Raw genomic sequence first — 17,285 nt, 5'->3', positions numbered from 1 at the left:
TGTAATTTGTGAATGGCTGATTCTCAGCTGACTTATTCATCAATCTCTGTGAATAGACACAAATAAAGGTGCTGGTAATGCAAGTTCCAGTGAACAAAAACTAAATTTAAATTTTGCATCTATTTCTTGAACAGTTGTAAATAACCATTTTGTTGTTCAAGATAGAATTGTCTAAATTTATGAAGAATATTTTCTGAGTCTGTTCTGGACTCATTGAAATCGGAAAATGTTTTTGCCTTCTCCTTTGACCTTATTCACTATGTTTTGGTTTTATTAGTTTAACTAGATTTGTAGGGGCCTCCAACCTTTTTGGGCCAGTGGCCCAACTGGAATTTTGAGCACTTTCACAAAATGACTGCCACCAGTGGGGGTGCTTGAATATTCACAAAATGGTTGCCATGGTAGGTATGTCCATTCACACACAAAGATTTCCCAGAAAGCAAACTGATGAGGCTAAAAGAAAAGTAAATTGCCCATGTCTGAGTTCCAGGACATAAAACCACTGTTTTGAACCCACCGTTTTTTTGCCATGACACAGAAGGCAAATTGATCAGTCTCAGATACAATAACTTGGGCATGAAACTGAGCACAAGGCAGAGGTGGGTTATGAATCCTTATGTCAAATCACATATTTAGTCCCACAAAGTACAATTAAATGTGTGGTGTTCAGAGAAACACACACATAAACAATACCCACCACAAAACACTCTCAGGCCCTGCAAAACAAAAAAGCAGGAAACACACACACACAGCTCCAGGCAAGACACATAGCCCCAACTTTTTAAACAGCACATGAAATTTTCTCACACACAGAGCACACTCAGGCAAAACAACTTCCCCCATTCCCCTCATGGATCCCAGGATGCTCCCTACTATCCTCAGATTACCTTTTTTCCCCCCTGGGCATGCTTCAAAGCAATGCACTGGGCTGTAGCCACCCACCATTTTTATTTTCTGAGAATGCCTTTGAGACCTAAGTGGGGGCCAGGTTCATTTTGGAAGTAAAGATGGCACTGGAGGCCTATGTTTCAACTTCTATGTTGCCAGCCTCCCAGTTATTATTTTTTTAAAAAATTAAAAATCAGGAGGGAGCATGGTGGGTGCCAAGCAAGGTTGGGCAAGCACATTGGTGCCCATGGGCATCACATTGGGGATGGCAGAATTAGAAGATGGCTGCTATATTTTGGCTTTCCCTTGTACCATCATATTGTTCCCTCACAACTCTGTGATGTCAGATAGACGTAACTGAAATTACACAGCACACTAATTATTTTTCACAGTTCTTCATTGCTGTTCATTCATTGTGTGTGCAGTTTTTTATATGCATCGTGGTGATACCCAAGCTATAGCTGCATATTTTGCTTCAAAAAGCAAAATTGTACTCTGAAAACCTAATTATGTTCCTTGGAAAATACTTTATTTAGCTGTTCAGAGAAGGATCTACCACCAAAGAAAGATAATTTTCCACCACTGAAGAAGGGCTTTATATTCTGAGGACTCCATTCCTTTTAACCATTAGTTTGGCTCCAATATGCCAGCTGCGCCCCTTCCTAGAGTCGGAAGACCTAAAGACGGCAGTACACACGCTAGTAACTTTGAGGCTCAACTTCTGCAATGTGGTCTACATAGGGCTACCTTTGTGCCTAGTCCAGAAACTTCAACTAGTTCAAAATATGGCAGCCAGATTGGTCACTGGTACACCTAGGTGTGACCACATTACACCAGTTTTAAAAACTCTTCACTAGCTGCCAATTAGTTTCTGGGTGAAGTATAAAGTATTGGTTATCACCCTTAAAGCTCAACATGGGTTGGGTCCAGGCTACCTGCAGGATCACCTTCTCCTGTACAATCTGCCCCGTACACTCAGGTCCTCTGGGAAGAATTTCCTTCAGCCAGCCAAGATTAGGCTGACAAGTATTACCCAGAGGACCTTCTCTTCTGCTGCTCCCAGACTGTGGAATGGCCTGCCAGAGGAGATTCGTCATTTTAAAAAGCTATAAAGACAGATCTCTTCTGGCAGGCCTATCTAGTGGAATTTTAGGATGCTTTTAGGATTTTTTAAGGAAGTGTTAACAATGTATACTATGTTTTTAATCAGTATTTAATGTATTTTATACTTACTGTTGTTCCCCACCTCAATCAAAATGGAGAGGCAGGTAAGAAATTATTATTATTATTATTTATTATTATTATTATTATTATTATTATTATTATTATTATTATTATTATTATTCTAGTTCACCACCTAAAATTTAATATCTGACTTTGCTAATATAAAGCCTCTCATTTATTTATTTATTTATTTATTTATATCCCGCCTTTTTTCCTCCAAGGAACCCAGGGCGGCGTACATAATCCTCCTCTCCATTTTATCCTCACAACAACAATCCTGTGAGGTGGGTTGGGCTGAGAGTGTGACTGGCGCAAAGTCACCCAGTGGGTTTCCATGGCTGAATGGGGACTAGAGCATGGAGCTCCCAGCTCCCAGTCCAACACTTTAGTCACTATGCCATATTTCTCTTAAGTTTGCCACAAAATATATATGTTGCACCCAAAGCAAGAGGCAGATCTGAATTACAGACGACATTTATGTTTAGAGCAATTGGGGTCAGCCATGTGTTATTTTCTTTGTCCCAGAATGCTAAGTGTAATCTGATACCTGCAGCATCTATCAGTGATTTATTCATTCAGTCTGCAAAGTCCATTTTGAGACTGGGCTTAAATTGCTGATCCCATGGCCACAACATCTGGCCTAATTTATGGATGTTTCTGTTTTCCCATCCTGTTTTTTACCACCTAACCTGATGACGAGTTCTGGAGTACCTGAAATCTTGTACACTCTTTTATAGTATTTTGGTTAGTTCCTCAACTATGGATTTTGGATTATTTCCAATCTAGGCTCTAGCCTGATTTTAGAATGCATATGCTTGTGATAAATTACGACTAGCATTGGTGAACTTTCTCCTGATTACTATATGTCACAGTATCACTTGGCTTTATTGCAGACTGTTTTCTTATTTGTGCTTTAGGATATACCTGTGTGAGAGCGCCATTTTCTGCTAAAACTAGTTTACTAGGGAAAGTAGCATTAAAATGCATATATTCAAGAAAGTTGTGTACACAAATGTATGTATTAAGAGAAGATACATACAAAAATGCATATATTCAGTGAAATTGCATATAAAATATGTATGTTAGGGGGAAATTGCATACAAAAACAAATATGAAATTTCATGCAGTTTTTAAAAATATATGTGAAATTGATATGAACTAGAAGAGACTGATTTATCCATCTCTAAGCAGTTTTCTGTGTCTGCCTGCATTATCCACAGGGGTCCTTCTCCGTGAGCCCCTGCCAAAGGAAGTTAGGCAGGTGGCTACTAAGAGGAGGGCTTTCTCCACTGTGGCACCCCGGCTGTGGAACGAGCTCCCCAGAGAGGTTCGCCTGGCACCTACACTATACTCCTTTCGTGACTAGCAGAAGACCTTTTTATTCTCTCAGTATTTTAACACCTAATTTGAACTTACACTTAAATTTTACTGTTTTAATCCTGTATTTTAATCTTATATCAATTTCTGCTGCGTGGTTTTACCCTGGTTGTGCTTTTTATACTGTATTTTGTATTTGTGTTTTTAGATTGTTGGTTGTTTTATTACGTTCTTCATGGTTTTAATTTTTGTGAACCGCCCAGAGAGCTTCGGCTATTGGGCAGTATAAAAATGTAATAAAGAAAGAAAGAGAGAGAGAGAGAGAGAGAGAGAGAGAGAGAGAGAAGAATTTGAGCCATGCTGGATCAGACCAAGGGTCCTTCCAGTCCAGCAGGTTACAATAGATGGGATTGGGTTTTTTCCAATTGTAAGTCTGCAGGATTGTTTAGCTTGGAAAAAAAGGAGGCTAAGGGGAGACCTGGTAGAGGTGCACAAAATGATGCATGGTGTAGAGATGGGGATAGGGAGACATTTTTCTCCCTCTCCCATAATACTAGAACCCAGTGGGGTCATCCCATGAAGCTGATTGTTGGGAGATCCAGGACAAATAAAAGGAACTACTTCTTCACACATCACATAGTTAAACTCTGGAATTTGCTACTACAAGGTGTAGTGATGGCCCCCAATTTGGTGGCTTTATTGTACACCAGTTGCTAGGGAACATGGGTGGGAAGGTGCAGTTGCACTCATGTCCTGCTTTTTGGTCAACAGCAGGCAGGGACTGTCTTAAGAAATATTTCTGTAAACTGCCTTGGGAGCCTTTTTGAATAAAAGGTGGGATTAAAATGTTAAAAATAAATAAATATCCACCATTTATCTGCGCATCCTTCCTCCACCTTTCCTTTAATTGCCTTTTCTGTGTAGCATTTTATATTAAGCTCTTGAAGATGTGCAACTGTCTTTTTGTTGCTACTCTGTAAACTGCCATAAATTGATTAGAGCAGTCATGTCCATTTATTGTAATAATAATAAATAATAATAATAATAATAATAATAATAATAATAATAATGGGTTAGATTAGACATCTGTGTCATATTGCACTGACAACAGACAGTATGCATCCATCAAATTCTAGCACTGGCCCAAAGGGGCAAATTGTTGCCTTTTTGCCGCTAGTCTCGTGATGTGAGACCTGATTTATTTATTTATTTATTGCATTTCTATACCGCCCAATAGCTGAAGCGGTTTACAAATGAGCCACTGACTCAATGAAGTGGTTTGCAAGATCAGACCATTATGTTTTCCACATTCAGTCACATTAGCCATCCTTTCAGAACAACTAGTGTTCAATATCTGTCTCTACTAAATTCTGCAGAAGTCAGTACTGACTGTACAACTTCAATTTATTTTGTGTGCTTTTATAGGATATAAATAATGACAAAAATTACAAAATTTATAACTGGAAGCCCAAGCATATTTACATAGAAGTATTTGTTGCAGTGAGGCTACTATTTACTTTTCTCCTATACAATATTCCTTTTGGTACTATATTTTTCATTGTTTACTGTCAGCCTACTACATACATATCAACAATGAATAGGCAGAATATGTACAAGGAGCTGATTGGTTCAAGTAAATTGAATACTGTATTAAAAGTTTTTTTTTTGTCATTTAGAGCTATGATTAGGTTCAACTAAACCATATACAATTTTTAATTTTAAATCAAGTTCCATTATCAATTTTGTTAAAAATTCAGTTGAGTGTAACTGAAACCTTATAGTTAAATATGAAAGAATAATAAAAAACATTAAGTCAACCACACTATTCATCAATATCTCTATAATGATGTTCAAAATGACTCACAATTTGACTGGATAGAATACACATTAAAATGTCGTTTTTTTCGCCTATGATTGATATTTTTACTGTGTTAATTCATTCAGTTCCACTGAAATATACATAATGTTATTTTACAAATACTCCACAAAGACATTAAAAAATTAAAGTACTTCAAAGAAAATTGTAAGTAAATTTCATTAAGTCAGATGTTAAGCCAATGCTCAACAGGTTGTTTTGTGGAAAGAATGTATTACTTTGGATTTTTTTTTCTTTATTTAGGAAAAAAAACATTGAGTTGCATTTTTCATTAAAACCAGCTTTCTGAGACAGAAAATTTGATAAAATCCCCAGTTTTGATTAAAACCATCTTTCAGATTGTTAAAAACTCAAACACATGGCTATAATAACTTGAAAAACTGTATACAGTTGCATGTACCTGTAGTGCAATTGCTGGGCGGCTTCTGTTTTACCCCTAGATAAAGTGAACCATCCAGTTACTGATGCCCCACTGTTAACCGCTGTTGCAAGTAATACAACAGCAGCATATTTAACTTTAAAATAAATCCAAACTCTTCATAATTAATGACTTCCTTTATCATAAATATGCATACTTACTCTTATAGTTTTCCTCTCTCCCACAAAAATATTTAATACAAGGTGCATTTTCATGCATTATTATATTAATTCCTCTTTTTTAAGCCATTCATAAAACTCTGATTCGTTGTCACACTGCTATACAGAACCTCATTTCTCTAGATAATTAAATGGCACGAAGATTACATAAATCCAGCAAATAACAAATCAGGGAAGCTAATGTCTTGCTATTACTAATTTTTTAAAAAATAAACAGCAGAATTTATATAGGACTCCACGATTTCAAAGTTTGTACTAAATAATCTGGGTCTGTTTCAATTTAAAAACTGCCATGTTTGAAATAATAATAAAAAAACCCAACCACAACTGAACGTTGTTTTTCTAAGCAGCATTAATGTTAGAGACCTTTGTAAAAGTAGAACATTATAATTAGAAATTAAAGAAAGCACTGTGGCGAAGTTGTAAGAGAAGTGCCTGCGTGAAAACAATCTCCCACTACCCTTGTGGGCTGTAATTGAAAAGTCTTCATCCCATGTCATTCTTCTGTCAGTGCTGCAGGAAGAACAATCACCAGAAATGACCAGCAGCCTTTTTTTTCTTCATTTTTATGTTTTTGCTAGTTTCAAGGCCACTCATATAGTGCAGTCTTCCCCTCTACAAGACTGAAGAGTTGCCGTCAAGGAAAGGCTGTGCTATGACTGCTTTGAGTGCAAGGCACAACATGAAACAGAGGACAGTTCACTATCAGAATATTGTGGTTTCATACTTGGTATTAATTCCTCTTTTAGCTTCTTGTCCTGGTTCTACAATCCATGGTAGGTTGGCAAGAGTCTTTTGTTCAGTGGGATCTATCTGCTTGGAAACAAATAAAAAGAAACACAGCAATGCTTTATCTACTCTGTTTGCTGAACATTACAACAGTGCTCAAACTGGGTCACGGTGGCACATCATTATACACACGGCTGGTGCTACAGTCTATATTCTGTTTTATCATGATAATCCAGGGGTACATGGATTCATTATTTTCACTGCCCTCCTAGTACTGGGCTGGTGGAACAAGAGATGTGTCTACATTAAATCTGCAGTTAAATTTATATAATGGCAAATGTTATCAACCTTTACACAGTTTTGTTCTCAGTGACATAACAAGCTCATGATTGGGGACGTGACTTAAAGATTAGGTTACAAGGATCTCATGAGTATAACCTTAATTCAAATATAGCTTTGTCAAACAATCTTACCAAACAGCTGTTTCACAGGGAGGGGCTAAATCCAACCAATATACGTTATTCCGGATTTTCCTAATGGCCCGGTTCAGACAACACTAAACCATGCTGTTTAACCACAAAATGGTAAATGGACTGCATTATGCATTCCCTTAACCATTTTGTGGTTAAGCAGCATGGTTTAGCGTGTTGTCTGAACCAGGCCAATGAGGCTAATCATGCATATCCCTGTGCATGATTACACTTGATCATAGCCAAAAGGCCAAGAAGCTTGCATGCACACCACCCATTTGCAAGCACATACTGTCATTTGGCTTGGGATACACTCACAGAAGCATACTGTTTCACATGTTCAGGGCATCAAGCGTTAGCTACTACATCTAACCATAGGAATGTTTGGGCTGCTGTAACCCATTTAAGTAACTAGAATCCCTATAAACCACTGAGGAATTTGAATCCTAGTTCCCAGTCACACCGAGGCTTTAACGTGCTTCTAGCCAAACAAACTCAGAAGCCTTCTTAAACCCTTTGTGCTGAACACACAAAGGACTGCAGAGGAGCCCACATGCTGCGGGGTGTTGAGGGCAAGGCTCACATGTGCGCACACACACCCCTACACAGTTTTCACCCTTGCATATTCAGGCAAATACATGAACAGGGCTAATATGTGTTCACGTTCTTCAATAATTATTCACATGGTGTGTGTTTTTGTAACGGCCTCTCCTACATCTCTAGATTTCCTGGTTGCCTTTGGGTCTGGCAGCTGAAGCTGAAAAAGAATTAAGACTACACCACACAGTAGCTGACACCCACCAGAAAGGGAAAGTTGGTAAGAACTCTTAGAAAAGTATTACCTTTACCATGGCGAGGCATCCTAAAGAGCGGGGAATTGGCTGCAGCTGGGCCAGTTCTTTGAAAGAGAGTTTATCTCCCCTTTTCTACGGATAAGATTCATGGCTTGCCTGGGGCAGAAGCCCTTAGTCTAAGCTTGTTCTGTGTCTCCTAGCTTGTAAGCCACAGAGATCATTAGAAAAAAATGGTAGCAGTGGAGGGAATACTGCTGGTTGGGAGGCATCTACCACCTCACCAGTTCTATCTCTGTGTTGTGAAAGCCAGTTTAGACCTTCTTGGGGGGATATTGTGGGTGGGGCTTACATGCTTGCCCACGTCTCCCTCGCTACATTAGCCCTACAAGTGATCAGGCAAATGCCTAAGGTGAAATTGAGGTTTAATTACGGGGCATTTGCCAAAGACTTAACATGGCTAGGATGGTCTTTTAGAATGTTTTAAATATAAAGGTTCTGAAATTATAAAATTACAAAATACTGAATTTTTAGAAATCTCACAATGGAATTGACGCAACACATCTCAGGCCAACAGCTATGTTGACATAATTCGTATGCAAGTAGCAACAGGTTCCTTCTGTATATTGAACATTTCTTACTCACCACAGATTTTCGAATGCTAACACGTGGTTTGGGGATTGGTTTGGTAGGTTTATTATCAAAGCTTTCAGGAAGGGTTGAAGAATGGCCTCCTTTTCGAGCTTGAAGTGCTAGTTGGTAGGCTACTTCAAATGCCTGTCCCAATGTGAGAATTATTTCATAGGCTAAATTCTGGAACAGCAATGAACACAGCAGTATTAAAATGAGTTAGTTTGAACACAAATTTTAAACAAATGTATAAAATATATAGGGCAGGCAGTATTGTCTATTTCTAGAAAGGTCTATAGAAGACACTATTAATACCTTATTAGTACAAATATACTGGAGACAACATGTTTGATTCCCCCCATCACCACAAACCACACACAAGAGATATGTAGAACATTCAAAGTGTGAACTTTGCTGAGCATGAAGTCTGTGATCCAGAAGACAATGGGTAGATTCCAAATTTACTTATGATTAAATCCATTATTCAGTTGGGTTTAAGTTAAGCATGGCTAAAAGTCCTAATGATTCCAAGGAGTCTGACTAAATCTGGAACCAACCAAATGGGAATAGACCAGACTGAGTGCACAGAATTCTGCAAACGGTGTACAACACCTTGTGCATGGGTTTATTATGAGCCTGCACAATTTGGTTTGCTTATTTAATTTGAAAACCTAGCCTGCTTTATATTAAATAAAGTGGCTCACAGCCCCCCCCAAAAAAGTGAATACAAAAAAACCCAAAAAACAAAAAACACCCCAGACTACACAGTAAAAATCCAACAACCAACATTTGGTACTGATTTTCTGGATTTAATGTCTTTCCTTTGCCCCCTTCCCACTAAACTTGATGTATTTTGGATGCACAGTATTGCTACTCTATGCACAGAAGCCTTCTTCAGCCCAGAGTTCACAGTGACTCTTGGTGAACATGTCCAGAAACTGCTAAACAATACTATCTATCCACCATGTTCCTGGTACTCTCACATTGGTTTCTTGAGAATTCCATTGTTTATTTTTAAACACAACAAGCTGAATTTCAAGTCAAATTGAAGTAAGTGTTACCTTAAATTGCACTAGCCTTGCAACAGGTGAGAGCTAGTACTTCTTGAACAACTGTGTTTACTGCTCCCATTCCTTGCTGAACTTTGACTATCTGGCTTCAGTGTGATGCTAATCTTCCTGTATTGATTTGGGGACAGTTTACCCAGCAGTACACTGTTCTCCTGACCAGTTCTTTCAAGTCACTGCTTCAGATGTCTTAATTACCTAGTACTGAAGTATGACAGTAACAAGGAGACGGATACATTCACATCAGCTTCAGAGAACTTGGCCAGAAACTCAAAGGGAAATATTGATTTTGATTTTAAACTAGCCTTATCTCAAGGGTTTATTGATTAACCAACTATAATAAGCTACAGAAAATAGAATATAATTATTCTAATAAAGCATAACTTATAATCACCCAATCTCAATTTAGCACTGCCAAATTCCAGCACAAATAAGTCTGTGCAACACTTTTGAGGTATGTCTCAACTTTAGTGAAACTTCAGGGAAAGAGAAATGTGGAACTCTGATCAAGAATGGGACTTGAGGCATGTCTGCTCAGAAGTAAAACCCATGGAATTCAGAGGGACTTATTCTGAGGAAAGTGTGCAGAGGATGGCACTGTTAAGTTTCAGGACTGAATAAAATCTCAATGGGAAACCAACTTACTTTCAAGCTAAAGTTCTATGTGCTTCAGAAGCTCATGCTTTTAAATTACAACCCAAAATACAAGCACCCAGACTTTCAATGGGATTTTTTAAGAGGCAAAAATTCTGCTTGTATCTGAGCCAATGTGATGTAAACAGTCAGATAGTAAAGTCAATTATTTATTAAAATGTCTTAAATTAATTGCCTAATGAGAAGCACACCTGAAGCCTTTCCCCTTGCTTCTCTTTGTTAATGAGATATGTAAGACATTGTAGTAGTCAGGATAGTCTCTACCCTGAGTGCTGTACCAACGCAAGCCCATTCAGTGGAGCTGCCATTGGTAATGAGACAGGAGGCTTTGTGCCAAAACATGATCGCCACTTAAACCCAAGATAGTTCTTAAGAAAAGGCAAAAATTATAGGTTTAGTTATAGCTGTTTAGCACACTAGAAGAGTAAACCAGAATCAACTCTATCTGGATTATTTCTTAAGACTTTCACCATCTATAAGATGACAAAAGGGTTTCCTGACAGTGGCCTTTCTAATACTTTTAAATATAGCATTAACAATCCTTTTGCCTCTTCTCAGAATTTCATCATGAAAAAAATAGCTGTGACTTCCCTCCGTTCCAGTGTAGGCACTCCAGAATAAAAGGCTATGTGTAAATACCCCTCACATTTTTCCTCTTTTGCCCAATTGGTGTTTGAAAAACGTATTTGGGAATTGAATTCACAGTACACGGTAATTCAACTATCTGCATGCTTTACTTGTATTTACTAGCCATAATTGCACAGAAGAAATGCACACATTAATTTTTCTCATTATGAGAGCTAAAAGAACTAGGGAGCTGTGATACAAATAAGACTTTTAAAGTGTCAAGGCTCAAATAGGTATGGTGGAATGTTCAATTTATTACTTTTTTGTACAAAAATAAATGGCCAAGAGTCATTGACTTTGAACACTTTGGCCAATAAACTAACCTCTGTGCAAAATTTATTTTTCAAAAGCCTGCATTTTCATTCTTTGTTAACAGCAATTTTCCTCATTGCCTTCAAAGCATATTAGAGCATACGGTGGACAGGCTAAATACAGGACTGCAGTAAAACCATATTGTCTTAGTAAACTCCAGAGATCCTTTCCTAGTCTAAAAAAGTGGTACCACTGTACAACCTAATCCAGCTTGCTTTATCTGTTATGTTATGGAAGTGTGGCACTTGTGTATAAAGCATCATCACTGATAACTTCACTGCATGTTTTGTGACAGATGAAAGGAAATACTTCACACAGCGCATAGATAAATTATAGAATGAATAACCAGAGGCTGTAGTGATGGGCGCCAACCTAAACTGCTTTAAAGGGGGATAGACAAATTAATGTAGAATAAGGTTATCAATGGCTACTGGGCATGATGGCTATATATTACCTCCCGTATCAGAGGCTATTGCACTCTTGACCTGTGTCTGGAATTCCCATACACATCTGGTTGGCCTCCATGGGAATAGAAAGCTGGACTAGATAGGCCTTAGTCTGATCCAGCAGGGCTCTTCTTATGTTCTTACACGTACAGGGAAACAGCAGCTAATTCAAACTTCCTACTGTTTCGAAATTATTTTGGATACAATATGGCAGTGATATGAAGCACTATATTAAATCTGCACATTGGTGTTGTCATGTGAATTTGTTACACTTTCCCACATGAACTGAAACTGTAAATTATATTACACCAGCATCAATCCTGAAAAATATTCGCTATAGTTGAAATTGCATCAGAAAATTTAATGGCTTGCCTCTCTGATTATGCTTTTAATTCTAAGTAACTTCCACTTCTCAGCTAAATCATATTAAATGTTACTATGGAATTGCTAAAGCGCTAAAGTAGAAAAATATTTATAAACCAACCACATCAAAGGCTGTGAACACATGGCAGTAATGGTGATTTGTCTTCAAGTCTTTTGTGATGTAAGCAAACGTAGAGAGGTCTTCAGGGTCTTGTGCAGCACAGGAAATGTTACGAATTTCATGTTCAGCAATAATATTCTGAATGAAAGGAAAATAACTCTCAGTATATTTAATCACCACCAGGAATCGTACACAGAGAGTCCCTCAAACACTTATTTAGCCACAGTCTGAACACATAAACATCTCGGGGAGGAGGGAACATTTCATAGCACTCATAATTATCGGGCTGGTTTACCAATGTTGAACTCATTAAGCTCATCCAAAATACTAGCACAATGTTTAAAAGATTAGTCTCTGTGTTTGAATTCAGATATAAGTAGAATGAGATGCATCTGCAGTCCAATCCTATGTTGATTTATAGCCCATTAAACTCAAAGTATGTAGGATTAGTATCACATCCAGAAACCATGGTTCTCCTCTTTTGTCCCTACCACATTGTGATACTGATGAGCCGGGTGGCTAAAGAGTCATAAGAATAATTCTTCCAGGCTTTCCATGCATATTTGTCAGTAAACCTAGAATTCTATCCTGTACTAGTGAATGAGAGGAAGAAACTAGGATGTGGTGGTTATTCTAGATTAGTAGCCCTACATAGGGCAAGACTATCGTATTGCAATTGCTGTTACTGGTGTGTTGTGGCTTTTATTCAGAGTTGTTGAAATCAACAACAAATAAAATGTACACATCAGTTTAATAAATTAACAGGTGATTTCCCTGTAGGTATAAAGACAAAACCTTTTTCCTCATGCGTAAGATACATTCAGCTAGAAAAATGAATGATAGATAGCCTTACTTTCTTTAGGCTTTCTAGTTAAGAATAAGAATGATTAATATGAAAGAACATGTGGGAATTCATTTATGGTGCAACAGATTTCTGCAACAAAGATGTGGAAAAATGAAATGAGCTGTACAGAGCAAGGGATACTGTCCAGATTAGTGTAATAGGCAAGGAAAGATGCATATAAACATTTTGCACAACAAAAAAATCTACATCTTCATTGCATTCATTTTCTGTTTGCATTTGTTTTCTTTAGGCTAAGAAGCTCAGAAAGAATGTTATTCCAAAAGTCTCCTGTGTGCATTGGTAGCACTGGGTCGGAACATGTATGTTTCATCCATCTTTTAATTCTTAAGCATGTGATTAAAGCTTATTTTCTGAATCAGGACTATTGTCAATCTCTGTCCAGCCCTCCCTATGCAAGCATTAATCTGTTGCCCCCTTGACAAATTAATTCTGAGAGACTATCTCTTCAGGCAAGTATCAAGAGACCCCATTGGAATATTAATTTAGCCAGCTATTTTAATATAAAGTGAAAACTGTCATGATTCAGATTTATGGATGTTTTATAGAAGACAATCCAAACTAAGAAAATCATAATCTAGCTCACTATTAAATCCTCTTATCTCAAATTGCTGGAGAATTTTTGAAACTATTATTTCTGCATAAGGTTTTGCCTATAGAGAACCACACTCAAATTAAAGATTATGCCTTAATGAGCACCAATTTGTAAAGATCTTTAAACTCAGGGATGTTTAATATTCTAATTCTACACTACTTTGAGCAAAACCCAATACTCTGCCTTCATGTTATTTTCTTTGTTTTTAAGTTTCAGACCTCTTGGATTAAAAAATATGGACTATTATCACATTTACAGTGATACTAAAATACATGAATTCAGTTTCCTAAAAATAAAAGAAAAATATGGCAATAGGATGTAGATTGTGTTAGTACTGCCGTTAAGGGAAAAAACAAGGTTTTCAAAATTAGATTTTTCTAATTCTCAGAAGAAATTAGAACTGGAAGCATTGCTTGCACTAAAACCAGAATCTGCTTTTAAAACTCAGTGGGCTTCATTGTTTTCAGAAAATGTTTCAATAACTTAACTCTGGTTCACTGAAAGGTCTTCTAGAATTTGAAATCCCTCAAGTGAACATTCTATGCTTTTGAGTATATTTACAGTATTTATAGCTGTGTGAAATTAGCAAACCTCAGGGGGGGATTTAAACTTCAAATTATAGAACTGTGGTCTTCACATAGGTAGTTTTCATTTTATAATCAGAAAAACACACACACAATTTTGTCATTTGAACTCTTCAAATTACAAAAATCAGCTAAATTGGCTACCTTTAAGAATTGCATGAAGTGACTAGCCAGGATCACTCAACCAAGTAAGAGGTAATATTAAATCTCATTGCAATTAGTGAAACTGAAGTGCTAACTCTGCACTTTTAATGGATCTCAGATATGCATAACTACTCTTGATTGTGCCAGGATGCATCAAAGAGGAGTTTTTTAAATAACAACAAAAATCCTAATTTGTTCTACTTCTATGGGTAGTGTAACACTGGAAAAGGGGAGCTGCAGCAGCCTGCAGATTAATTAATGTGAGTGGGGTTGCTGAGTCTTTCCTGTTCACAGAATGTACATTCTTCCTCGGATCCGTCCCTCCGACGTAACACTGTTCACACAACTAGACTTCCCACAGGTAAATGCATGTGTCAGTTAGCTTGAAATGAATCTTACAGTTGAGCACACCTATTGTTGAAACTGTGTAACACCATAAATCATGCTAAGCCAAATTTGGCATCTGGCATCACAAGTAGATAAATTCATTCACTGCTGCTGACTAACCTATAAAGTTGTTCTGCATTATAAAGTGAAACCCTTTGGTACTCCTCTGTGACCAGAGAGTACATAAAACCCCATCTATTTAACAGTTTCTCAGACTGTTCTTGGAACCTTCCCCAATACCACACAATGCTGGCAAATGCAAGTTGGTACTAATTTGTTGCTGGAGCTATAGATGGTATTCATCAATTAGTGCAGTCTTCCATGAGAAATTACATATTATATTGGTGGGAGGGGGACTTGTGGCAGTCACCCACACTTCTCCTCTTTGTGTATGTGTATGCTTCAGACCTCAGGAGGGCCAGGATCTCTTCTCGATCATTCCAGAGAGCAGGACAGGGACTAATGGGCTCAAGCTCCAGGAAGCCAGATTCTGGTTGGACATCAGGAAAAACTTCCTGACTGTTAGAGTAGTACGACAAAGGAACCAATGACCTAAGTTGTGGGCTCTCTCACCTTAGAGGCCTTCAAGATGCAGCTGGACAGCCATCTGTCAGGTATGCTTTAAGGTGGATTTCTGCATTGAGCAGGGGGTTGGACTTGATGGCCTTATAGGCCTCTTCCAACTCTACTCTTTTGTAAGTCTATAACTCCATCAGATGCATACTATGAACTGCACAAGAAGGTATGACTACGAATGTGGAACAGCCATTTATTATAAAATAACTGAATAATCAAATGATACCTACCTTATTTGTTGCATCAATAAATTTTACTCCCTTATAAGAGACAGATAAAACAATAGTAGGGACTTTCTTCATTTGTTCTGTAGACTTCTGAAATTAAAAGCAAACACAAATATCTGTCTGTAATTTCCTTTCTTCCCAAGTTAATAATGCCCTACCTGTAACTGTAATAGGAAATAAGGACATTTTTCATTAAACATTTGAATATCCTATTGCTGAAAATGAATGGAGTAACTTACAGATAGATATATACACAGTACACGAGCACAGGTTCAATTCACACACACACACACACACACACACACACACACACACTTTCAAGTGTTAATAGGGTTGCCTTGCATAGGAATGTAATTAGACAACTAAATTTGCATTATGTTGAGCTCCATCCGATGAGCGTTTTATTGCATTCTCGTTACTGGGCAGTCACGGATTTCTCAGAGGTCCCTCATATGACGGCGTCTGCCTCCCACGTGCCTTCCGCCTCTTCTGGCCTTCCTTGAGCCGCAAGAAAAACCAGAAAACTCCAAAATATTTTTAAAACCAGAAGTTGCTGCTCTCTCCTGCTGTGTGTGGGAGAAGCAGTGTGATTACAACGCCCAACTGAATGGGCCTCATGCTCCTTGTTTACTTCCTGTTTTCAAACAGGAAGTAACTGAGCGACGATGGAGAAGCGACGGTAGCCAGCGTTTCTTCCTAGGTGTGATGGAGCTCATTTTCTATTTTAGTGCTTACTTTGAGATTTGGCTTTATAAGAATGCAATATTATTACTTCGTAATTACTTAGCTGATTTGTTTGTTATGGCCTATAGTCAAACAAATACAATTATTCCCTACGGAACAATATGCTACTTTTGAAATCCTACTGCAGCAGAGAGGATCATTGATAGCACGGCTACATGCAGAAGGTCCCAGGTTCAATCTCCGGGATCTCCAGATAGGGCTAGGAAAGAATCCTGCCCCAAACCCTGGAGAGCCGCTGCCAGTCAGTGCAGACAGTACTGGGCTGGGTGGGCCAACGGTCTGACTCAGAATAAGGCAGCTTTCTATGTTCCTAAGATATCACAGGAAAACAGTGATTTTTACAGTAGACAAATAGAAGCTCACAGAAAAAAGCTCATTATTAGATTTCTTTCCTAAGCAAATTTTACTAAACAAGAATATGCATTAGTGTCAGTACAAAACTCCGCTATTGTTTAGCTAGAAAAAAATATGTCTGTTTTAACAAGCATTTTTTGCCTTCACTTGACACAGTAGGCCAAAGTAGTCATTCTAAATCTAGAAGTAAGTCTTTACGCTGCAGCCCTGGAGAGCTAAATATCTTTAAGTGAGGTACAGAAAGTTCTATACAGCATCACAACTCTCATGCTGAGGACTAGTGGAGGGGAAGGAGGGACAGGGAAAGGGCTCGATCCCCTCACGTGCGCTCAGCTTTAAACCCAGTTGATGAATTGTGTCATGTATTTTGTAGATACCTAGAGAAGTTTCACAACAATCCACAAACTGCCGCACTTCAGTATATGTTTTAAGGATATGGAACAATAATTTTCACATTATGTTAGGCCTTCATCTTCTTCAACTGCAGTTATTTAGATAAGTTAAGGACAGTTTAATTGGTTACTATTTCCTTGAATATTCAAGAAAGACTGGAAATCTAATGGGGTAGGGGAGAGAGGACCCATGGCAGAAGAACCAACATTTCCTAAACCCTGCTGGTCTCATGACAGCTAGGAACTAAGATGGGGGCTCTCCCCCCCTTTTTTTTATTGGTACCACCTTTTCTTTTTTGTTTATTTCC

The 17,285-nt window shown here is 38.0% G+C and overlaps 1 protein-coding gene across 9 annotated transcripts in view; it reads right to left on the bottom strand.

Moving 5' to 3' along the window:
* Positions 1 to 4,727: 4,727 nt before the first annotated feature.
* The window catches only part of ANKS1B (ankyrin repeat and sterile alpha motif domain containing 1B), a 373,862-nt gene continuing 361,304 nt past the window's right edge, over positions 4,728 to 17,285 (bottom strand). For 4 of the 9 annotated variants that reach the window (XM_063133716.1, XM_063133714.1, XM_063133715.1 and 1 more), the window contains 4 exons: positions 15,491 to 15,577; positions 12,113 to 12,250; positions 8,538 to 8,705; positions 4,732 to 6,718 (listed from right to left, as the gene is read on the bottom strand). In XM_063133716.1, coding sequence (XP_062989786.1) covers positions 6,608 to 6,718; positions 8,538 to 8,705; positions 12,113 to 12,250; positions 15,491 to 15,577 — 504 coding nt within the window. In that variant the 3' untranslated portion in view covers positions 4,732 to 6,607. Of the gene's footprint in view, positions 6,719 to 8,537; positions 8,706 to 12,112; positions 12,251 to 15,490; positions 15,578 to 17,285 lie in introns of all 9 variants that reach the window. The other 5 variants (XM_063133719.1, XM_063133713.1, XM_063133720.1 and 2 more) reach the window with 5 other exon arrangements.

Source organism: Elgaria multicarinata, chromosome 9 (assembly GCF_023053635.1).
Source record: "Elgaria multicarinata webbii isolate HBS135686 ecotype San Diego chromosome 9, rElgMul1.1.pri, whole genome shotgun sequence".
In the NCBI taxonomy this organism is placed as follows: Eukaryota; Metazoa; Chordata; class Lepidosauria; order Squamata; family Anguidae; genus Elgaria; species Elgaria multicarinata.
This window is presented reverse-complemented; position numbering and strand designations above follow the sequence as displayed.